We start from the raw sequence: 25,101 nt of genomic DNA, 5'->3' as shown, positions 1-25,101 counted from the left end.
GCCCTTAGGTTTTCACTCATTTTTTGACTGCAGAAAAATAAGTGCAGTTCTTCTGTTACAAAGCACTCAGAAAAACTACAACAGGTCAGAATGGTTTAACCACTATGGATTCCCAGTTGAAATCTCTGGGCTTACTCTGAGAGTCATGTTGCACACACAACAGTGCTGACACTGCATGGCACCCCACAGCACTCTTGAAAGGATCTTCAGGTACCGCAGGGTGCCACAGCACCTTGGCTGAAAAATCACTATGTTATTCTGACCTCTTTTTGAGTCAAACTAGCACCTTCTGCAGTGGGCAAAATCTCACAAAATGCCTACTCCAAACTTACATTTTTTGGAGGACAATTCTGTTATACTGGAGATATGTACCTGCTTCCTGTGACCTCATGTGATTTCAACTATGTCTGTCATGCATGCCTGTCTCCCGGAGTGCTATTAAGAATCCTGTTAACATTTCAAGTGTAGTCTGAATGATAGCTGTGCTTGCCTCTGGAATAAAACAGAGACTCAACACAGGTGTTGATCAGAGGACATGCATCTAGCAAGATAAGAGACTGAAGTAGTAAAAGGCAATTTATCAGAGGGGCACACAACCGCTTAATCATGCAGCTGTCATTAATAAGAGTCATGCCATGTACCGATCTGAAAACTTACCTATATGCAACGTGTAGCTTAGTTAGCTGTAGCCTTCTTAGAAATGCATTATGCATTGCAACTCACCAGGTTTGTCTTTTAAGTAAATATGGCTACTATAAAAAATCATAAAGGATACCTTTTATTTTTAATTAAAACAAAAAGATGCAGAAAAAGAAAGAGGGTGATAAATCTGAAAAGTCATTCAGTATTTCTGGGTTGCATGTTTATTTATAATTAAATTGCATGACAAAAACCAGCATGAATGTTGAATAGTGCCTGTCCTTGAGAGGAAGCAGCTTTATCAGAAAGTCACGGCAGAAATGTCTTTACCACTCTCCTCCCCACATCAGTTTGCATATATGTTTTCCCCCTTTGTTCAAATTAATTTTATTGGACAGATACGGAAACAATGAACTTGCAGTAAGACTGCAAATGGGGTTCTCACTGTTGGGAAATCAGCAAAGCTAACAAGCAAGGAATGAAAGAGATAGGAAGTCTTGAGCCAATGCAAAACTTTAGAGTTAGAACAGCTTAAGACTAAATCAATTCCAGAAAACTGCAAATGAAAAAGGGAAATAATCAATGACGAAAATCTACTCTACATCTCACAAAATCCCCATTTGAGTATTCTTGCTAGTATGAAATTAGAGGGTAAAACAGCGAGTGACTTTTCTACAAGCCACTGAAAGGAAGTCTTTTGGAATTTTTTTCCTTCTTATTAACTAAATATTATAAGATGAACTGATGCCAGCAGAGCTGGAGAAATGACAAGATGCATATGCTACTTATCCTGCAAATGAGAAAGTGAAATATAATAACGTTTCTGGTTTTTCTGGCAACTTCTTCATTTCATCCTATTCATAGCTCAGTGAAGTCAATTAAATGCAAAGCAGCATGCTTCCTAACTGATTAGCAAGCTATTCATATTAATATATTTGGGGGTTCAATATTTTTGAGGAAAGCACTAGTACTCATTGGAGAGGTTTTCTACACACCACTTTCAAGGGGTTTGCCATGGAAACACAATGTAATACTTCAGCATTTGAAGCACGCCTGGTCAACTAGCTTCTAGCTACGTAGTCATTTGCCTTACATGCCATTGCCGTCTATGAAGGGGGACTGATACGGACTACTGCTACGGGCAAACAGTGGTCCTCCTCTTTATTGTGAAGTCACACTGTACCATAATTGAGGTTATGCAGTTTGCAATTCAACAGAAATGAGAAATAAACTGTAGAAGTGGAAAAGCAATAGACCTCACATAGTATCTGAAATGGCCAAAACGGTTTTTATGAATTAATTTACTGCTCGAAAAATAACCTGCCAGAAGTGACTACTTGTAAATATTTTAGAAGGCGTTAATGCCTCTTTTAGATCCTTGCGATCTGTTTGCGTGCGTTTGTTACCTTTATATATAACACGCTGATTAGATCAGTGTCATTTACGAACAGATCTGCAGCTTGGGGGTAGGGTGGGTATAATTTCCTGCACTTTTAAGTTGGTGGCAAATCTATACACTCCAAGTTAGCAAAGACATATAGCCACTCATGAAACACCATTCTTGAATTGAGAAAGAGCAAATTATATTCAAAATCTCTTTCTGAATTACTGTTGGTTAAATTTCTATGCCTTTTGCCACACTAGCAAAACCAACACCAAGTTGCCTACCTTACAGAGCTTTATCTATTTAAGGAATAAAGAAGAATTTAAATGCTAAATCTGTATCTCTAAATATTAAAAGTAATACATTCCCCAACTTCAAAAGCACACTCTAATAAAACCTTAACCATGACTTCCAACAACGTACAGCAGAGTAACTTCTCAACTGCACGGAAATTGTGCCAATCTTTTGACCGAAGACAGCACGAAATCACTTGTTAAAGATTTCCCTGAGTTACTTCATATTGCAGAAATTGTAAGTAGTCTGGATCAAGGGAGGCTCAACCCCACAGACCATGGGCCAGATCTAGTCCCCAAGGCTTGTCATCCAGCCCACATAGCTCCCCAAAGATCTGTGGAGATCCCCATGGACCACGGCACAGTAGATCATGCCTGATCCCAGCATGCGGCAGAATTGGGCAGGGGTGATACAGGGTCCATGGAGTCCAGTCCTGGCCAGGTGGAGGCAGCCCACGGCCTAATCCAGACCTCACACCAGTCATCTGACCCATGGGACACAAAACTGTGAGCACCATTGGTCTGTACCTACAAGATCACAATTACCAAAGTTAGCTAGAGCAATGAGAGGAGACTTAACAGGAAGCACATTAGTAAGGGTTTCAAAGCATTTCAGATTCAGCACAGGAGAACAGGACAGGAAGTAACTATACACAGACTATACCAGCAGGGGACATCTCCAACTTCAGCTATATAGATTACCTATAAGACTTCTCAATTTCTCAGACTCTTTCAAATAATAACAGGTCTCTTCACTTTAAATTACATGCGTGTCCACTTCCTGTTGCATTACATTAATTGCTCTTCTTGGCCTGCTGCTCACAAACAGGGAAGAACTGGGGGGATGTAGTAGCGGATGGCAACTTGGGCAGCAGTGACCATGAGATGGTTGAGTTCCGGATCCTGAGGAAAGAAAGGATGGAGAGCAGCAAGGAAAGGACCCTAGACTTCAGAAATGCAGACTTCGACTCACTCAGGGACCTCATGGGCAGGGTCCCCTGGGAAGCCAGACTGAGGGGCAGAGGAGTCTAGGAGAGCTGGCTGTACTTCAAAGAAGCCTTACTGAGAGTGCAGGAACAAACCATCCCGACGCACAGGAAGAGTAGCAAGCATGGCAGAAGACCAGCTTGGTTTAGCAGGGGATTCTTCAGTAAACTAAATCACAAAAAGGAAGCCTATAAGAAGTGGAAACTTGGACAGATAACTAGGGCAAAATACAAGAGCACTGCTTGGGTGTGCAGGGATGAAATCAGGAAGACCAAAGTGCAACTGGAGTTGTAGCTAGCAAGGGATGCGAAAGCTAACGAGAAGGGTTTCTAACAAGTATGTTGGTAGCAAGAGGATGATCAGGGAAAGTGTGGGTCCTTTACTGAATGGGGAGGCACCGTTGTGACAGGGGATGCAGAAAAGGCCTTTTTTGTCTCAGTCTTCACAGACAAGGTCAGCTCCCTATTACAACAGTGTATCACACCAACGTTTGTTAGCAGTTTGATAGCCAAATATTTGATTCAGTTCCATACCATAACATGGTGTGAAGCTAGTTGGCATCTCTTGTGGTTACTGTTTCTAGAGTTTTCCACCTGATGCTGGAGCCAGAAAATAAAAGTATTCTTAATGAGGGGAGGGGGAAGGAAGTATCCCTTGTATACTAATTTTGTATTGGGTTTTTTTTGCTCAAACAGGACCATTAATGGAACCTTAATTCATTAGTGCAAAGGCCCAGTAACAAATGCACAGACTAAAAATAGCACTTTGCTGCTGAGGTTCAGTCATGGATGACAAACAGAACTTAACCCCTCACAATGTCACGGCCTTTTCATAGTGACAAGAGTGATCAACTTCTCCATCCCCTAAATAACAAGATAGCTCTACCTTGGTGGCTGTAACTACTTCTGAAGACGGTGAAATAACATCTGGAAAATGTTCAGGTGCGAGAGTTGTGGCCATGATGGCCCAGGAAACGCATAAGAAAAAGTGTCGCCTTTTGATATGGGCACAGATTATTCTCCAATACACTTTAATAATGTGTCCATTCACTGGAGCAGTTTTTCCCGGCTTATCCTGGAATGGCTCTGGTGTCTCAGCTTCCTAACACGCACTCTCCTGTTAACAGTCAAGACAACTTTACTGCTTAGACTTTCTTTTTGATTGGTATGCCTTTAAATTGCAATGAAAGACTAGGTTTACATGCATGTTTTTTTTGCCTCCAGTCACTTACCATTTTACCTTGCGTAACCTGCAATAATTAAAATTGTGTATTAGCAAGAGGCAACAGTGCAAACTTCTCTTCCTTGCCCCAATATCAACCCTGAATCTTGACTTGAAACCACTACCCTTTGGAGGCAAAAGCATAGTTACTTTTATATATTCGTTCCCTTCTTTAATGCCCAAGTGCCAACAAGCAGTATCATGGCAATTTAAATGAAAGGTTCTTAACATGTACAATGCCAACCTTGAACCCTCAATGACACAAATGAAAGAGCCATCAGGTGGCAATGACAAGCCACTACTGTCCCCATTCTGCCTTTAAATTTGAGACCTAAACTTATAAATTCTCATCTTTGATTGCATTTTAGAACAGACATGAATCCTGCTTTCTTAACCACTCTTCTGTCAGATGGAGACCAACTATATACTATCCTGGGGGAAGTACATCCTCCAAAAAAGTTAACACGCCTTTCTTACAGCACAAAGACTTATGGCAGAGAATCTGCCTACATACCATGCCAAACAGAGATGCTCGAAAAAGGAACAGATTATTTAGCCAAAAATGCAATGAAGCCACATCAAGATCAATATCTGCAAGTTTGTCCTGAAGCCTTTCAACACTTAATCTTGGACAATTACCCACCCAGGATCAGCTATTATGCTAAATACAGAGTAAAGACTTAAATGAATCTTCTTAACACAAGCGATACCATTCATCCATCACTGGAATTTGGTAATTTTTATATTGTTGTTTTGAGTCTCCATTTAGATGAGTTTTATTTTAAGTGCTTAAAAAAAAAAAAAAAAAAAGGAGAGGAAAGAACCTATACTAACCTCTAGAATAAAAATGACAGAACTTTATAGAATAAAAATTCCAAGAAGTTAATGGAGTAAAATTGCTACAATTTGAGAATTAATCATAGTTTCTACAGCAATTTTTTTAAAATGAACATTTAATGTTAAAGTGTTAGTTTACCTGCACTTCCTTCCCATTCCCATAATTGATTATAATGGGACAGCTACTAAATATTTTCTTCCACCACATATGCACTCACTACATTAGACAGTATTTGTTCTGCTTGAGTAGAAGTAGCAAACAAAACCACCCATAAAGCTGCCTTCCTGCCAGTAATATCATAGCCTGTAAAACCTGTGCTGGGAAGGATGTCCTCTATTGAGAAAATGAAGGGCATTTACCAGGTTATGCAAAATGTACATGTTTTACTGTGGGTATATAGACAGGGGAAGCAAGATAAAATTTGCTGCAACTCAAGTCAGCAGAATTTTTTGGTTTTAGAAGTGGATACAAACTTAGTAAGGTCAATGCCTCTTTTGCAATTGGGCCCTGGGTGACAGCAGCACTAAAACCCAAGAGTCAAAGACAATATACTATTACAGCACCAAGGAGCAGGGGAAGGGAGGAACAACTCTTAATGTTAAAAGAGCCAATTGTTTTCAAGTGACGCATGAAAATGTTTTTTGATTGAAGAGTGGTGATGGCTGACATCTGGCCACCAGAAAGGTTTTGTATTCTGTTGAAGCAACGTGTGGATTACATACATGCACACAGACGTCTGTACCCTTTTTTTCTTCAAGATGTGCATTTAGCCTCAAAACAGAACACAACATGGATGAAACCTTCATGAATATGCTAAAATAAACAGACCTGCAGGAGGGCCGCTTGCTCACATCTGCAGGGAAATAGGTGCCCTCTGAAGGGCAACATAATGTTAAAAACTGAATAGATAAAGGATTACCTTTACATGCAAGACTTGTATGTCCAAGACTCAACTAATCTGGGTCTCATCTCATTAAGAAAGTAGAGCAGATGAGATCACCCATGGTGCCTGAACAGGAGGAGCAGAGTTGGAGGAAAAAGGCAAGGGATCCTTTGTTAACCCTATTCAATGGCTGGACACGGTGAAGTTCAGAACATGCAAGAATATTTTCTATTTCTCCAGACTTATGGGGAAGAGGGCTGATGTGGGAGAAGATAACAACTGAGGGAACAGCTGCCACATCATCTTAGAAGGATACAGATGTGGTACGTTAGGTTTGTGGGCCTGATCGGAATGGGAGCAAACTAAACTGTGCTTTCAAAATAAAGGCAGCAAAAGCAAACCAATATTTTTGTATGCAGCCCTGCCTCTTGTATTGCTCTGCATCCCTGGGCTGTTTGCATGGGTCCCAAGCACTATCAGACCAGGATCAAGCACGTACATGGCCCACAGAAAATGTGTCCTGCACAGCTTCTGTTCTCCCTGCTTTCCTTCTCTGGAAGAACAGAATATGCCCTTTGAATATCTCAGAAAGCCTACGAAGCAAACACACAGCATGCATTTAGCAGCACTGGGCTGCATCTAGTAGACCCTTGTGCAGTCAAACTGAGAAAGGGGACATCCTAAATGCCCTATGGAAACTGTGTAATAACTGAGAGTACTGGAAAACTGGCATGGAAAAATGAGTGTGTCTCATGTCTATTTACCTATCAAATAACTTTATTTTAAGAACACCTACTTGGTTAGACTAGTTAGACAACAACTGTCACAGCCATGGAAAGTCAAGCCCTGCTGAGTGGGAAACTGCAAAGAAACAAGGTAATGGACTTCAGTATCTTGTTAGTGCAGAGAATGCCAGACTCCTTACAAAATGACCAGCAAGGAATATAGGTAATAGTACAGGGAACTGAAGGGTCAAAACCTGAGAATATTATGCTGAGTTACAGAGATTCACCTAAAAGACAGTAAGATTCATAAATCAGAATACTTGAGCCATTATATAGATGGATTCACAGTGGGTAGGAAGCTTGGAGGACCAGACTACACAGCTATGAAGTGTGTCCTCTCTGACATCCATTTTAGTGATGAATTGAAGTTACAGCGATGACTAGTCTAGATATCACAATTGCCACATCTATAAAACTGCTGTTTCCCCACTGACAATTAAATTTTGCTTAGGTCAGCAAATAATGTGACTCATAAAACAATGTTGTAGCCCTATACAGAGTCTCCAATGCTTGTTCTCAAGACAAAGTAAAATACAGTTGTGTTCTACTTTATTACCACGACATTTAATACTGACATTAAATTAAAGCCGAGATAGCACATTATTTTGAATTTGCTAAGCAGTTTGAATTCTTCAAGTCTAATATCTGGTTCAGTTGGTACTGACAGGTCTCAATCAGCAAATGAGCCTGTTTTACTGTATTAGGGCCAGTACACAACAAAAAATGGCCCCTGCCCCAAGTAACTTCAGGATGCAACATGCATTTTTTGTGATTAATATTTTTATCTCCTCATGCAAAGATTAACTTAAATTACATGTGGCATAAAAAAGGTGGGGAACTAAAGGAAGCACATTGTAAAACATTTATTTTTCAAACATAAACCACCCATGTAATGATATCATGAGTCTCTGTCCTTGTGACTCCTCACTAATGGTTCTTGGGTCCTTACAGTTTGAAGAATTACATTAAGATGTCAGCCCCAAGACCTACTGAAGGACTCTTCCAAGGAACTAAACTGGTACTTGTGCTGAAGTGCTGAGTGAACTTTAATTTTCCCTTTAACAAATGGACACATTCATAACTACACAATGTATGTACCAAACTCAATGAATTAGGATCCTCTCTCTCAAGGGCCACCTTATGTTTCCCTTAACATTCAATATTTGAGTTACCTCTCTAGGCTTTACTTGGTAACTGAAATGCTACCGTCAATGTTTTAGCGCAGGGGTGGTCAACCTCTGGCCTGCAAGCCAAATGTGGCCTGTGGAGCCTTGGCATCTGGCCCACAGGGCTCCCCAAGGGTGAGGAAATTTGGTGGTAGGGGAACACTGGCAGTTAATACTGCCACCCCTCCCCTGCTGCCAAATTCCCAAGTTCTGTGCAGCATATTGGACATGGGGTACATCCCTTCCACCCATATGGTTAGATCAGGGCCAGGCCATGCCCTCTTCTTGCAGGGCTGAATCAGGGATAAACCACATCCTTTCCCTGCCACGGCCTGATTGGGGCTGGGCCAAGCCCCATCCCCCAGAGACTTGGGCCATGCCCTCTCCACTCCCATGGGGCCAGGTTGGGCCAGACTGATCCCTCTTCCCCCTCTGTGCTGCCAGATGGGGACCTGCAATATCTGCCCCGGGTGCCGGATCAGAACCACCACTAGGACCTGGGTCACAGAGAGACTGGGCACCATCCATCTGGCACACCAGATAAAAAGGTTGGGCACCACTGCTTTAGCACAAGTCTCTCCAATCTTGGATGTTCCTATAGTTCCCTTCCTGACAGACCTGTCTAGACTTTCCTCTTTTCTTAAAGGTCACGCCTACTGAATAACTTATAGGAGGAGGAAAAGCGTAAGTCAGTAGAATGTGGTCAAGGACTTTATATGCAGCATTCTACTATTTATTAACAGGGTAGAAGCAACAAATTGTTTTAAATCTATATGTACAGTTGTTGATATAGTTTATTACAAAAGGTATCAATAGGTGCAATATCAGGACTTCCAATTCATTAGGAGCATTAGAAACCACAAAACATACGTATTGCTAAATACAGGCAGTAGGCACTTCAAAGTCTTATCCACTGGCCCTGAAAAGGCAGAGATCAAAACTGAAAGGTTTAAGGGGAAACTACATAAGCAGAGGAGACAAAGAATAAAGATGTCCCACAGAAGGAAGATGTAGAAAGTGTTTTAATAGAACAAAGCAAAAGACAGCTAGCAAGAGTTATGAACATAGGTACTGGGTAGTTTCCTCTGTATGAGATTTTGCTCAAATCCCAAATTAGGTATTCAAGAGACTATATAGTTCCCTTAGCAAAGCATATTTAAAACTATTTCACACGTGGGTTCCACAATGTGCAAATTGATCATTTGCAGATTCCAACTTCTACAACCATTTCCTCTCTGTTTAAAAAGAAATGCACTGAAACAATTTTAGAAGAATATTTAGAGGAAACAGCCATCAGAAACATATGAAACTTTTCAGGGAAGGGAAGGATGAAGACAACTCAAAACAGACATTCTTCTGCAAAAATAAAGCAAAATTTTGTCCAGGCTTGAAAAATTTACAAAAAATGTGTTTCAGTTGTGGGAAAAGGCAAAAGGAACAAGTTCTAACTACCAAAAACAATCACTAGCAACACCAACATTATCCATGTGGAGTATTCTAGTAAAATGAAAATCTGCAGAGATCCAAGACCATTAATGCATCAAACCTCAAACGGATACTTCTAGATTATATTTAGAGGCATGTTTCTTTCAAGCATGTGCACCTTGTTAGGGCAGTACAACAGTCAGGTACATTTATTGGCTTGGACCATCAGAAGAGAACTAGGCTGTCACCAAAAAGGGGTGTGTAGAACACAATTTTTGCACCATCTCCTATAGGCTCTTTTGAAAACCCAAGCTTAAAACAACCAGTGAGAGACAACTATAAACATTCGCTACTCCCCTATGCTTTGTAAAAGTTATAGCTCTTCTTGTATTCAAGAATGTTGTCTCCCATAAACTTCACAAGTGACAGCTCTAAAATCCACCAAAAAGGAAGGAGATAAAAGTTACTTGGTAGACAGGCATTCCCTTTGGAGTATAGCTCCAAATGCATTCATTTCACTGTATTATATATGTATGCACATCTTCAGAGAACAGAGGGACAAGTGCTTTCAATCAGTATTGTGCGTATGCTTTAGAAACAGCATACCTGGCAGAAAAAACATGAAGTTTTAGGAAGTGAAAGGTGAATGAATTCTGTTCTATTTACCTTGATGGGTCATAGTGACGGGCTCTTCACTGGATACGTTGTTGTAAATGACCACCGCTGTGGCATTGTGTGAAGCTGCTCGCAATATTTTCTCTCTAAAAGTACAATTTCCTCGTTGCAGCAAGGCAATCCACTGCTTGGTGTTTGGTGGAACATTGAAACGAGTTCGTGGATCACACCCCAAACGATCCGCAACTAAGGGAAAAACATTTATATATTTACAGGTGCATTCCGACAGGCTAAAGTCAAACAGTAAAGCAGAAAACAAACAGTTGTCACAGAACCCAGTTGGCTTAAGCAAGAAAGCTTAGACTGTTCTGTTACCGAAGACTAAAACTATGTGCATATTTATAGGAGAGGTCCTCCTTGGAAATATTTTTAACACATAGGAAGCTGTGAATATACCTGAGAATTTGGCTCACTGACCAACTGTTAGACATTCATAACGCTTGGGCAGTCAGTATAATGAATTTATATTTAAATCAATACCTGTATGGGAGGGAAAAACATTAGAATATGGTTCAGATGCTGTAAGCATTTAACAAACAGCAGCTTATCATTCACCATCACATTTTTCTTTCCAATCATTCCAGTGTAAAGTGTGGCCAGACAGAGAGAAAATAGGATTTTTGGACTGGCTATGCCATGCAGACACTAGTCTTTATAACTGGTGACTTGTTCTTGGGCTTGCAAAACTTCAGCTGCCCTCGTCAAATAAATGCATGTGGCCCCTGAAGCCCATTTAAATTAATTTAAAAAGTCACTGAGAAAGACATGCTGCAACCAAGTTACTGTACCAGTATGAAAGAATTCTGCTATTATAGCTCTTACATTACAGAAACCGCAAATCCCAATTACACCTTTAATTTCAACACCCACAGCAAATTTTTCCTGTTGTGCTCTTTCCAATCTTACTACAGGAAAACAGGAGTGTCATGCAATTTCTCCTGGGGTTCACTAACAAGATTAACTGACCCACTATACAAAAAGGATAAAAAGCAAGGTAATAATATATAGCTTGCAGTAAAACGGCCAACACCCATGAAAAGTAATTCTGTTCACAACAGGAAACTCAGGCAAGAATATTCAAGACTGCACCTAGAGAATTCAACACAGCAGAACCAACAGTAACTTGCAAGACAGCAAAGCAATTGCATATTTGGGGATCAGTTATCCCTTCTACCTGCCAAAAAAATGCAAGTATGATTGGCTTCCAATGTCAGGTTAGGACCAAGAATTTACTAAAATAAATATAGTACAGCTGAGAACTTCTATTTCCTATATTTCTATAACACAGATAGACTGGTGTTTGCTGGAATATATCAAACGCTCTCCTCTCTGTTTTCACAACTGAGAGAAGGTAAGGGGCAGTTATGTTCATTCACAAGATATCCCATTCTAAGCAGTGTCTTGAATCGAGTTAATTACAGCATTGCCATTTAAGGTCAAACAATACTGTGGATTTGATGTGGCATCCTTAAGATGTGCATTTCCACCCCAGAGACATGCTACATATCAGAAGCTGCAGAATGACTGCACATTTTCTAACTGTGGACAACAAGGACTTCTAAGCTGGGCTCATTTTGTACTTCAGCAATAAAAAAGCCGCCCAAATAAGAATCTAAATACACAGTGATAGCAGTCCATGTAGTCGACAATTAACTACTGCAAAAAAGCTGGTGTAGCATTTCTCCTGATGTAATTTACAGATTCAGTGAGCCTGGCTTATATTTGTCTGATCAGCAGCTACAAATCTGACAAAATTCTAAGCGTGACAAAAGGAAAGTCATCCACATCAGGTCCAGGTGAGCTGGTATGGAGAGTGGACAAATTTGGGAAATAGCAAAGCTGCTCAACAATTCATGCTAGGCAGGTTGCAGCCAAATACACCATCAATGAGAACCTGAAGGACTAGACAGACTCTTTTAATAGACAGGCTGATGAGAAGCTTTATTTGATTAAAAGAATGTTTTAGACATTCATCAGACCTCTGTAGCAATCAAAATCTGTTAGGCAACAAACTTCCAAGACATTATTACCTAGAAAATGTCTTAGAAAATAGTGAATATAATTATTCTAGCTTATGATTGTGCTAAATCTTTGTAACTCATTTGTCACTAAATCATGAGCACAGGTGCGTAACAAATTCTGGTAAGTTTTTTTTGACAACTACATGGCATTCAGGGACACGAACAGAATGCCACAATTTCTTTCAACCCTTATTTTTTGTTTTATTATATTTTTTAAAAATATATTCAGAGGACAAACTCTTAGTCACTACCTTTTCTTACTGAATTCACCGAATTGGGCAAGATAAAATATCTACTGTACACCTAAAGTGCCAGACATATCAATTTCTGTTGTAAGGGAGGTAGATAACCAAACTAAGTCAGCAAGTATAGTTGTCAATAGTTGTCCATTATCATCCGTCATCTATACTCAGTTGTTCAAAATGCATTTGGGATGTACAATCTTTCACAAGCCTAGAACCTGAATAGATCAGCTGGATGGTCTCCATGACATAATGAAAAGCAATTTAGAGTAATTTTAAATACTAATACAAATCACATATATGAAAAGATCTTATCAGAAGTAATTTGTCATTTCATAATTGTGGAAAATATCAATAGAGAAAGCAATATTTTTGTTTTTCTCATGATAAACAAAGTACCATTATATGAGCTAACTCAGAATAGCAGTTACTTGTCAAGTCTTCCTTGCCCATATCTGCTGCTGTACCAAAACCAACCTGGGCACAATATGAGCATCCTGACAGATTAGGGCAAAAGCCAAATCTGCAACCTACCATCCTCTAAAGTCTACTCAGCCCCACTCAGAAGTCCTTGTGGTCTTATTTTATAAGCCACCCAAACATCTGCACTTCTGCTTTAATTTGGTTGCAGAAGTTCATTTCATACAAGCCTCTTGATTAAACTGAGGAGCCACGTATGACATTGCATCACGCTTCTCTGTCAAATCATTTTGAACTGCAGTTTCCCCTCTTTCAAACTTTATCAGAATTACAGGAAGTTTAAGTGAATACCAGCGGACCCAACTATATGCAATTTCACCTTTTAGTTACAGGCTTTATTACAGAAGGCAGACAGAACCCACATGAGAGACTGTGAATGACAAGCTGTACTTGTCCAACAACATGAGACCAATAATTTACTATTTTCTTCTTGTTCTGTATTATTTCCATTTCCTGTAAAAGTGAATATTGCAATGCTATTTTGTCACTTTCTTTGGACATGTATTTGCTACTGAAGCTGCTCTAACTTAGTAGCATCACTCAGAAGTATTCAACTGGAATGTCTATCAAGCAAAACACATTATTCCCTGGACACTTGCTTAGAACGCCCTCCCGTCCCCCTCAGAAAAGCACCTTACTATACAAGATAAGGAGTTTCCACAGCCACAATCTGTACAAAAAGCACAATGGCTCATCTTCTCTTTTCCAACCAAAGGCAACTTGCAGTTTTGATTTCTTCTACTGGTAGAATAAAAATCCAGATTTGGAGACTCAAAGACCTCTTTCCTTCCTCTTCTGAAAGCTCTAAACTAGGGGTGCTCAAATTCCAGTCAGCAGGCCAGATCCTGCCTGTGATGCTGTGTCATCTGGCCTGCAGAGCTCCCCATGGGACTGGAAATTTGGCAGCAGGGGAACGGTACCACCACTCTCCAGCCGCCAAATCTCTGGACCGATTAGGAGCCGTAGGCCCTGCGTGCTGGACAGGGTGCTCAAACCCAGCATGTAAGGCCAGGCGGGGGCAGTGCCAGGTCTCCTGGACCCAAACCCAGTGTGTGAAGACTAGGAGGGGGCAGTACCAAGCCTCCAGGACCCAATCCTGGGGCACTGGGTGTAGGAGGGGCATTGGCAGGCCCCAGGACCTAATCTGGCCTGCTGACAGGCCCCTGTGGTACCATCCCTGCTCTACCATCCCAACCTCCCTTCTCATACAAGAACAATGTTATCCACCTTTAATTTGTCCATATGAATTCACACGTGTAAAGGATGATGTTAAGAATGCAAAATAAATCCCTCCTCTAAAAGCTACATTCCACCCATACCAACAAGGCTACAACCAACACCCCTGAAGCAGTCCACCTATATGCGCACGTCTTTCACATTTAGGGAGCTTCAATACAATTGGGTTTAGAAGGTATTAACAGGCAGATCAAACTCCTGAAAGTCAAGGGAAAAGTGGAAAGTACCATGTTTTCTACAGAAGTTCTGATGACAGTATTATCTTTTTAAAAAGTTGTAAGGGAAATTATCTATTGATAAAGATATTCCCCCATCCTCTCTATGGAGAGCCTTTTATTTCTTTAAAATTAAATTCAATTGAAGTGCATGTGCAGGAAGTAGAAAAACAGTAAGTTGTTCTCCCTAGAAACCATTAAGGTCACTTCATTACTTAGCAGCCAAGCTACTAAGCTCAAAGTGTGAGCTCAAAGATTACATCGGCTTTTTTTTTTGGTTAGTTTAAAAACTCTGATTTTTACCAATATAAAAATGTTCATAGGTTAATGACCACAGCATGTCCCTATAGCAGTAACAGTACTTTCAAAACTCTAAAAATAAAATATAGATGGTCTCTTAATTATGTCCTCTGAAATGTCTTTTAAAAGATAAATAAGGTAGCAAGAAGGTATTTGAAACAGCAGTCATCATAACCATTACAAATATTTTCATAATCAAATATTTGTAATGGTTCAAATATTTTGGAAAATTACAACTTTTGGAGACTTTCCGCTATTAAAATTTCAGTTTTGCTCAGCTAAAGTGACAGAATGTTCTTAAAGTGTTTTCTGCTAGAATATACTATAATTACAACATTACACACAAACTGTTAAGAGAACATTATCACTGCTAAGCCAAGCACCACTCAAAATATAAAGTGCCAGAATTAAGGCAACCTGCGCATCCCTCTCTGAACATTATGATGCAGTCTAATTACATGATTATACACTATTTTTTCCACAGAAGTCCACTTCGTACAAGGCACAGGATGGACTAACTGAACTAAAAGTGGTAAGAAGTACTCGTCTATAGGACGCCTGCTGCCTTAATTACAGAGAATGGCAGACGCAGTGAATGAGACAGGACTACGGAAAGAAAAAATGATGTTCTGATAGTTAAGTTAGTTATGCTGCCCTGCATAACTGAATTCTGTCCCTACATATACCAGAGCTCCTGTATGATGTAAGTCACTTAACTCAAGAATTTTCATAGTTAGACACTTTGCATGCTTTTCATTTTTCACTCTCTGGTCAACCTCAAGTGCTGCTGCATACTCATAAATACAAACTGAGATAAGGAAACTATGCCCTGCCACAACACTTGATTTTTTTCAAAGTATAAGAGTCTCAAATGCAGTATCCAAATTTAGTGCACATTTTTACCTTAATTTCTCTTTTGGTTCCTCAAATGTATACCTATTACAATGATATCCCTAAGAGGCAAAGCAAGATTATGAAAACAAATGAATGTTTCTAAAATGCTCAGATAAATGATATAGGAAAACCAAAAGAAAATGAATAATTCTATTCTCAGAGCAGGGTTTGAATATTATGCATTAAAAGAAGGAATGGGGCCACCCACTGAACAAAATTAATCAAAATATTAAATAATTGTTCACTAAGGGTATGGTTTTGCAAACAAATTACTATAGGTAAACTAAAGTGAACTCACAGCATACGAGCTACTCTGACCTTATAGTAAGTGCAAGTAGCTTACTCAGAACAGAAAAAGTGACCTTGTATAGGCTGAAGCATGTGCATGTGGGAATCGTCTGCAGAATAGCTGACACTGGAAGTTCACTCCTTAGCTTACCTAGGAGTTAGCTGCTCAAGTAGCCATGCCTTACATGCACACTCTGGGCGCTGAATTACATACATCCTCCAGAGAAATCCATGAACACATATTATGGTTCAAAAGGGAATTGGCCAGTCAGTCACTTGCAATGCTGTCATTGCCTAACTCTGATGTTACTTTCTTTGTGTTCCTTCTTCTGATCCTAGACTTCTTGCACAGTGCATTCCAATCCCCCTCACTTTGTCCTGGTTGTCACCTGCCCTTCCAAGTCCCAATTATCCTCCCAGTCTTCCTTCTTCCCCTTTCTTGTCCTGATCTACTTCCCTATCACACTCTCCACTGCAGCTCATCTCCTGTTTTGCTCTCTATTCTGTCTGAGCATCAGCAGAGTGCAGAACAGAAAGTCTTGCGATTCTTAATTCCAGTGCCCAGATATGGCTTGAGAAGCAGTTCAGAACAGTCATTACAGGAAAACCCCTTCTCAGCCCCAGGCTGACAGCATGGTTGGTGGGGACAAAACCTTAGGGGGATTTAAACTGCAAAACTCTAGGGAGTTTCTACTGCAACTGTCTCCACCAAAGTTTTTCAAAAGTTTTTAACTTGACCAAATTGACTTATGAGAACAAACTACACATCCCCAGTAGAAATGTTAGAAGAAAATTTCAAGTTCCTTCTCCATACCATGGTGTGCTACAGCTTCTCACTCTGATTTTTACCAATATAAAAGTGTTCATAGCTTAATGACCTCAACATGTCCCCATAGCAGTAACAGTACTTTATAAACACTAAAAATAAAATATAGATGGTCCCTTAATTACATCCTCTGAAATGTCTTTTAAAAGATGAAGAAAGTAGTAAGAAGGTGTTTGAAACAGTATAGACATCATAACCATTACAAATATTCTTGTAGAGATCAACTATATTGGGAAATTACATCCTGGAAAACTACCACCAGAATTAAAAAGTCTTGCTCATCTCAACCTAGCTCTGTTTTCCAGAAGTTACTTATCTGGTTTGACTGAAGTTTTCTGAAGAATTTTAGCTTCAGGCAAGCACTCAGTTTGAATAATTTCAGCTCAAGCTACGAAAATGTGGCAGAGTTACAGGCCACTGAAAATAGGATCTTTGAGAATGTGATTTATTTACGTATTATTAAATGTATAGGCAGACAGAATAAAAACATTAAAATAAAATAGTATGTAACAGAACAAACTTGGTTGGCGTTTATACCAGCCCTACTGGTGATAACAAAGAAACTTTAAAACAGGCTTATACAAGATCTTTTATTATTATTGTTCTGTTTTGATGTCAAAAGACAGTCTATGCTTTCCATTCTGTACATATTGTAATCTATATTTAGGAAGCCAGTTAAAAGCAATTTTTATTGTTATATGACTGTATTATGTACTTTGTTCTGACGTCTTTAAAAATTAAGCTTTCAAGCCAGTGACAAAGAGAACGAAACCCAAAGACATGCAAACAGAGGATATAATGGTGAATAATATGATAGCTGAGACATTTTTAACATACTATTTGTAGCCTAGGCTGAATGCGACATGAGCAAAATGACCTGACTTACACATTTACAGACTCTAATGTAAATTACTTTTACAAGTATATCTGGGAGGTGGAGGGAGGAGGCAAATGGACAGCTCTTGAGATCCAACCATTTCACCAACAATTTTGATAGATTCATAGATTGTAAGGTCAAAAGGGACCTTGGAAGATCACTCGGTCCAGCCCCCTGCACTAAACAGGAAAGATAACTGGGGGTCAGGTGACCCCAGCAAAGTCACTGTCTAGTCTCCTCTAGACTTGAAGGGACAGGGAAAAAAGCTTGGTGTTAGGACAATTATAGCATACTGTAAGTACAACTTCAAGGGAATGAGGACTCCATGTGGGAGGAGGTACAGTGGACCGAATCTTTTTTTACTATTTATTTTAAAAGGAAGAGTGGCTGATGTAGAAAGTACTGAGTAAGCAAAGGGCCCAGTCATGAGAATCGAATCAAGCATATATTGTTTAATATTATAAGTAGTGGTAACACTTAAAACATCAAGTTTAGTAGTTTAACCTTTTCAGGACTGACTCCAAAGCACTACACACAACTAATTTACTTCCTTCTATGCAGCTAAAGAGAACTATCATATTTGTACACAGAGGCATCTCCATCCCCCAGGCCGGATCCAAACTGAATCAGTAATTCTGAGCAACCAGATTCACATAAGAGTCCATGCGAGACAGTGAATGGAGAGCCTGATACCAAACCCGAACTTCACTACCAGTCTGTCTGCATACATGATCACAGCAGGGACATGGGGCCTTTTCTGCTCACCTCAAGCGTGAAGCTGAACCTGGCTGAACAGGACGTATTTCAGCAGAAGATTACACTGTTTATTCTACTTAAGAGGTATTATAACACCTTCTAGCAGACAATAATAAAGGCACTAGGGCAAATGCTGGCAGAGAGCAAACATTAGGGCTCTTATCAAATACAACACATCAGGTGGAAATAAAAAAAGCATGATTATGTCTAAACAGAAGCATCTTGGATCAACTAGAAAAATATGAATTTCAATATTCCCCATGCTAGATGAACGATTGCATGATACTATTATTTTTTACCTATGTGAAACCATGCTGTGGCAAAATTCAAGCAAAACGTGCAAGGCTTAAAGTATACCCTGGAACAATTCTTAAGGGGTTAAGGAGGAGTGGAAGGCAGCTGTGCATACCTTCACAGCCTTCTTTTGACGAGCTGAAGGACTGAATTGAACCTGCTCAGCAACTGATGACATATCAAATTTTAATGATTACACCATGTCAAAACTGCAATAATTCAGAGCTCTGCAATTTCATGATTCACCATGCTACCTAGCTGAAGTTATTTGTCATGCTATGCTTTAGTACAGTATACTAAAAGATGTTTATGGACTGCTAAGATTTTGTTCAGATTTTCTCTTCTTATGGGCTTCCAGTTAAAATACAATCATCCCCTGAACAAGGCCTTTTCACTCTTTGGCAGGTACTGTATCATATCAGAAAAGACTACTATAAACAGATTAAAAAAAAAAACTCTCTAGCTGAAACACTTCTATTGCTTAAAGATGCAGCAGTATCATAAACTTAAAAACATCCAAAACATCATGTTTTCAGCTTGGTCAAGCATCAAAATATGCTATTAAGATTTAACACACTAGCTTCGCCCAACCCCCAATTATACTTTAGAAATACATGGCCTGAAAGCATGTTAAGGTATTCTTCATCTCAGCTCTTAAAAAAGTGTACGCCTCCATGATGAGCGTGTAAGGTTACTTTGAAAGAATAATCCATTTTCTGGTCTCTTAAGAAGTCCAGTGTCCAGAAACCAGGCCGGGGCCAGATGCACTCCATCAAGTCAGTCCATTTTCTAAGAAAGGTGGCAATTTGAGAACCTATTGTGATGTACTGTCTACAGCCAAAGAGAGCAGACATATCTAAGGCAAGAGAAACCATCTTTTTCTAGGTAACGGACTTTAGTTTCAGCTTTGGCTAGATCAGCATAATTAAAAAAACAAGTTAAAACTAGAATAGTTATATTACATTGGCTAAAAACCACCCCCAAACAGCCATTAAAAAAAAAAAAAAAAAAAAATCAGCAAGCAAGCAACTGCCTGTCACGTTTCGGTTTCAGAATGCTAATAAAAGAAATGGGGCTAAAGTCACATCACACCTCTTAAGACGACACTGTCGTGCAAGGGGCACGGTTAAGAGGCTGAGGAGCAGGGCTGGAAGGGGACCTCCGGAGGTCACCCCGATCCAAACCATCCTCTACGAACGCAGCGTCTCGACCCGGTTATCAGACACCAGTCAAGAAGAACCCCCAAGGGTTTCACAGGCCAGAACAGAGCGAGACACAAGGATGAAAAGCTGGGCTGGTTCAGCCACCTTGCAAAAGGCAGGGGGGCAAAAACATCAGTGTGTCAAGCACCGGAAGAGGCTGCCCAGACAGGAGGTGGAAGCTGTATCCTTGGAGGTGTTTCACACCCGGCTAGACAAAGCCTTGGCTGGGATGATGTAGCTGGGGCTGGTCCTGCTTGGAACAGGGGGTTGGACTAGACGTGACCTTCCTCACATTGGATGGTTCAGTTTGGAGCGTACCGGGCTGAACTAGGCCAGGCCACCCTCGGCTTTGAGGCACTGTTTCTCAGGGCGCTGGTGGAGCGGCTGCATGGCTGGGAGAGCCGCAGATGAGCGTCCTAAGGCAAGACACCCTCCAGCTCCCGGCTGCAAGAGCCCTTGCACAGGGGTGCAAACGGGGAGCAGCTGATGGGGCCTGCGCCTCTTACAAACACAGGCTCCACAAAGACAGAAGTGTGTCTATAAATACACACACACACACAGGTCTCATGGCTGAGCAGGGACCCTTCTTACACACACACACACACACACAGGTCTAATGCTTGTGCAGGGACCCCCATTACACACACACACATCCCATGGCTGGGCATGGACCCCTGTTACACACACGCACGCAGGTCCCACACTTGTGCAAGGATCCTGTTACACCCTCCCCCTCATTCCACACACAAGTCTCACGGCTGGACAGGGATCCTACCGTTCCCCACACACACACAGGTCTCATGCTTGGGCAGGACCCCGTTCCACACCCACACCGACAGGTGTGACGCTGAGGCAGGACCCCGCCGTTGGGCCGCGGCGCTACCCACCTCCGTTGATGGGCCCGGGGGCCACGAGCAGGCCCCTGACCTCCACCTTGGGCGAGTCCTGGCCGTAGCGGCCGCGGTCGAGGCGCAGCAGCGCGGGGCCGCCACGCTCGGGGCTGAGCACCGTGACGTTGAGCAGCGCCGTGTAGTACGCCTGGCTCGCGTTGTCGGCGCCCGCCAGCGCCGCGCACCAGGGCAGCAGCACCCAGAGCGGCGCGGGGCAGCGGGCGCGCCGCGGGCTCATGGTGGCGCCGCGGCGCGGGGCTCACATCCCCCCCTCGCCTCGCCTCGCCTCAGCGCCCCATGGCCGCGCCGCGCTCCTCTCCGCGGGGGCGGCGACGTCTCGCGGGCTCCCGCCGCAGCCGCGCCACTGCGCACGCGCGCGCCGCCCCGCCCCCGCCACGAGGAGGGGGCGGGGCTCCGCGGGGCCACGCCCACAACGGGGGAGAGACCGCGAGCGCGCGCGCGTCACCCGGGGGGGCGGGGCGAGCTGGAACTGGGTCGGGGTGGGGCGGGGTCAATGGGAGGAGGGGGCGGGGCCACAGCTGGGTGCAGTGGGGCCAGGGTGCAGGCCTTGCCTCCCCACCCAGCAGGGGGGCAGGGAGCCCTACGCCTTGCACCCACCCCACGTACAGATCCGAGGGGCACGCGCCCCCTCGCGCCCTCCTTCCCCATAGGGGGCAAACCCCCCTCGCCTTGTATTGTTGTGACACCATGCGGGGTCACACCCCCGATTTTGGGAACCGCTGCTCTAGGATCCGGAGCTGAGATCTGCTCAGGTCCCTTCCGACCCTACGAACTATGAAACTATGAAGATGGGCGCGAAGAATGAAATGCGCAAACACGTCTGGTATGTGCCGGAGGAAGGAAGGGCCAGGTGGGGAAATGGAGAGTAATTGAGACGATGGCAAGTAGAGCAGGGACTTAAATAGATGCACTACAATGACCTTCCTTGGAATTCTGCCACCGCTGCTTGGTGGCAGAATCTTTTTGTTTGGAATAAAGTAGGAAAGCGCACAAATACCCAAATGTTACAGAATTAAACAAATAAATATTCATCTCATTACGTCCTGTACAGGCAGGGGTTGGGGAGTGAGCATGTCTTCATTTAAATGACAAAACAGGAGTTACAGGGATTTGAGGCTGGTTATGGCCTCAGGAACAGTTAAAAATAACGACAGCAACAACAACAAAAAACAACAACTCACAGATCTTGCAAAGGCAAAGTCTCTCAAATTTATGTCTTCCAGAGAAAACAAGTAATCTAGTATTTCAGTCCTCGCTGGGCCTTCGTGGCGGATACTTTCTGAATTCCCCAACCAATAATTGCGCCGCTGTTCTTCTGAGATATGCACTCCCTGATGATTTTACCAGCAGCTGTGGAAAGCCCTACGATAAGCAAAGTGATTAACCTTTAGTATTCTGGGTAAATGGTTCCTCTTTTTAAGTTTTGCAGCTTATCTGGTTCTGATCCACACGGCTGCACAAGCACATGCAATAGCAAGGAGAAAGCCCCTCTCTTTGTGTCCTTGACTTGTAACTGCTGGGCCATATGCAGTCCTTGGCTTTGTCTGTGTAGCTCCCAGGGAAGGCAGTGGGCATCACACACATGCCTCTGACGCCAGAGCTGGCCCAGCGGGCCCCTGACGGCATGTAACTTGTGGATCTGTGAAATCCTCCGAGAGGCTGTTTATGAAAAGCTCTATAGAAATGTCAATACAATACAGGAAATGGTTCTAAAGCAACAGCTGAATGTTCTGCTTTTGCATCGTATTTTTTCCTCCTCTGCTTGGGAAATGCTGGGTGAAAAACCGCAATGATTTCACTAATGGCCTCTGAGCATTTTACAAAACCCTTCATCCTGCCCTCCCTGAGAGAGGGGCCACAAGGCAGCAGCAATGACGAATGCTCACAATTTGATAGCGTCCCTTGCTGAAACCATTCCAGAGCCCTTGTGCCTGGAGTGAGGACGGGAAGTTGAATGTTATGGGCCAACAACTCTGTGGCAATCAAAGCAAACTCAGAGCGAGGAGTTTCTCTGCCGAAATGCCCTTTCCCCATAGCACAGCTCACAGATATGGGGAGTCACCTCTGCACGGCTTAGGCACCAAGGGTTGAACAAGAGGGAGGCAGCGTGCTGGAGCGCCAGGGGCTGGTTCATCTCACCTGCAGTCCAGGGGAGTGTACCAGGCCATCTCAGTGTGTATCCCTGCTTTGCAGAGGCACAACAATCAGTGGGGTGTCAAGAGAGCTCCAACGCCATGGCTGTGTCCCTAACCTGCTTCCTTCACCCCGGTGATTCTCTAGCAGGATCCTGTGATAACCTGGGGTGCACTGAGATCCTTTCAAGGGTGTTGCAGAGTGCCACACAATGCTAGCAGCATGAGTGTGCTAATGGGGTTCCCAGGACAAACCCAGAGGAATCCACAGTGCTAAAAACATTCTGACCTGTTGTGGTCTTTCTGCGTACTTTGCAACAGAAATACCTGTCTAATATTTTTACATAATAAAATAAAAACTAATGAAAACTAAGAGCTGGCATTTTCCAACAGGTGCCTGGAGTCTAACAAGGCTGACAACCCCTGCCCCACCCTGTCCTGTCCCCTGCACAGCGGGGTATTGCTGAGACAGCCCAGGGCTGGGTGCAGCAGCAAGCTTCTCTGTGCACAGAGGAGTCCCAGAGCATCTCTTGCAGCTGCTCAGCAGCCCCTTCGTGTCAGGCTTGCCAGCAGAAATGTGCTGCAAAGAAATGCTGCAGAGGGACAAATAGCTTTCTATGGGGAGCAAGGTCTGCAGGAGTGAACACTGGGTTGCTCAGGAAATGCTGGCAGCTCCTCCTGTTTCATGCTGGGTGGTGCTGAGCCAGCTACTTCCCTCCTCACCTCAGTTTTCTCAGCTGCAAAGTGGAGCTAATCTCCCCCCAGGGGAGCTGCGAGGTGTGCTTGGTAAGCATTTGTCCAGTGCTATGAAAACAGCACTGAATGGTCAAGTTGCTATTACTGCTCCCTTTTTTTCTGCGAATCTCAAAACACTGCGCAAGCACCTGTAAAACGCCATAATGCCCTGAAATATGGTTTCTATTTTACACGTGGGGATGTTTCTCCCAGTCCATTGCTCTACACTGTGTTGCCTATTTCGAAGGGACCTCCTTTCTCACCCTCGCCCTCTCATCTTTCCTGGGTGTTGTGTCCCCTAGTTCACACCTCCCAGGTCACGAGTCCCTGGATGCTGCAGCTCTCTGGCCTTGCACTTGGACGGCACCGATCTGCGCAATGGAAGACTACACGTGTCTAGAGGAGCTAATCCTCCCGCCCCCGGTGCGAGCAGCCAAGTTCTCTTCTCACACTTTGCTTTTCAAGGTACAAATGTTTCTTTTCCCAAAGCTTCCCCCTATCCACCCTCCTCATTCAGTCTCGCTGTGCCTTCCCCGTCCCACAGGTTTCCAGCCTCATGTCTCAGCAGCCCTGGTCCTTTCCTGTCCTGTGCAGTGTTGGAGTCAGAGCTCCACCTTGAGGAGATCTAGGAGAAAAAAAACAACATTTTCTCACCTCTTTCTCCAAGTGTTGCTCAGGCCCCGGGCAGCAGCACCCCTTGGAAAACAGCCGGACGGGGAGGATTTACTGGGTTGGGTGCCGGCTTGAGCATCTCTTGACCCTCGGTCAGGATTGCTGGCGTCTGATGTAGAGGCGGTGGGTCTGGGACCCCGGGGAAGGGCATCTCAGGGCCCGCTCTGACTCCTGCCTGTTGATTTCAGCACATCGCCAGGTTTGAAGGAACACATTCATATATCTTTGCAACTGGATAAAAGCTATCCACGTCACAGCCTTCTGGGGCCTGTGCCACCACGGGGACAGGAACTGTGGAAGTGGGGTCCGTTTCAGTGGATTATGACTAGGCAAAAAATCCCCAAACCTCCAGTAAGGAACCTCCTCCCTCTTCCTTAGGTTTTAGCTTGTATTCTGGGGCCCGGTGGGATTAGGTAGCCATACTTATCCAAAATGCATTTGGTTTTATCCAAAGATCTCATGAGAAAACACTTATATTTTAACCTGGGATGGAAATGCCACCACCAGCACAGCTGCTTCCTGGCTGCAAGAAGGAAATGCAAAGGGGCACAAAAAAAAAAAGATGAAGCCAAAGCATGTTCATTGATTTGAGCTGGATCTCAAGATAGCTTGGATTCATGCTCGAGTTCTGTGTAAAGATCAGAGTCACCGGGACTTGCCGAGAATCAACACCTCGGTATCCGGTGCTGGGTGGCCTCAGGCATGACAGGCAGCAGGTGCAAGT

The 25,101-nt window shown here is 43.0% G+C and overlaps 1 protein-coding gene across 3 annotated transcripts in view; it reads right to left on the bottom strand.

Moving 5' to 3' along the window:
• The window catches only part of RNF130 (ring finger protein 130), an 82,324-nt gene extending 61,128 nt beyond the window's left edge, over positions 1-21,196 (bottom strand). For 2 of the 3 annotated variants that reach the window (XM_090064551.1, XM_090064552.1), the window contains exons 1-2: positions 20,815-21,196; positions 10,288-10,482 (exon numbers count right to left, since the gene is read on the bottom strand). In XM_090064551.1, the coding sequence (XP_089920677.1) occupies positions 10,288-10,482; positions 20,815-21,055 (436 nt within the window). In that variant the 5' untranslated portion in view covers positions 21,056-21,196. The remainder of the gene's footprint in view (positions 1-10,287; positions 10,483-20,814) is intronic. The other variant, XM_090064550.1, reaches the window with a different exon arrangement.
• Between the last annotated feature and the right edge of the window lie 3,905 nt (positions 21,197-25,101).

Source organism: Crocodylus siamensis, chromosome 10, assembly GCF_052110815.1.
Source record: "Crocodylus siamensis isolate JL-2025a chromosome 10, ASM5211081v1, whole genome shotgun sequence".
NCBI classification, from domain to species: Eukaryota; Metazoa; Chordata; order Crocodylia; family Crocodylidae; genus Crocodylus; species Crocodylus siamensis.
Note: the sequence above shows the minus strand (reverse complement) of the source record. Positions and strands in the feature narration are given on the sequence as shown.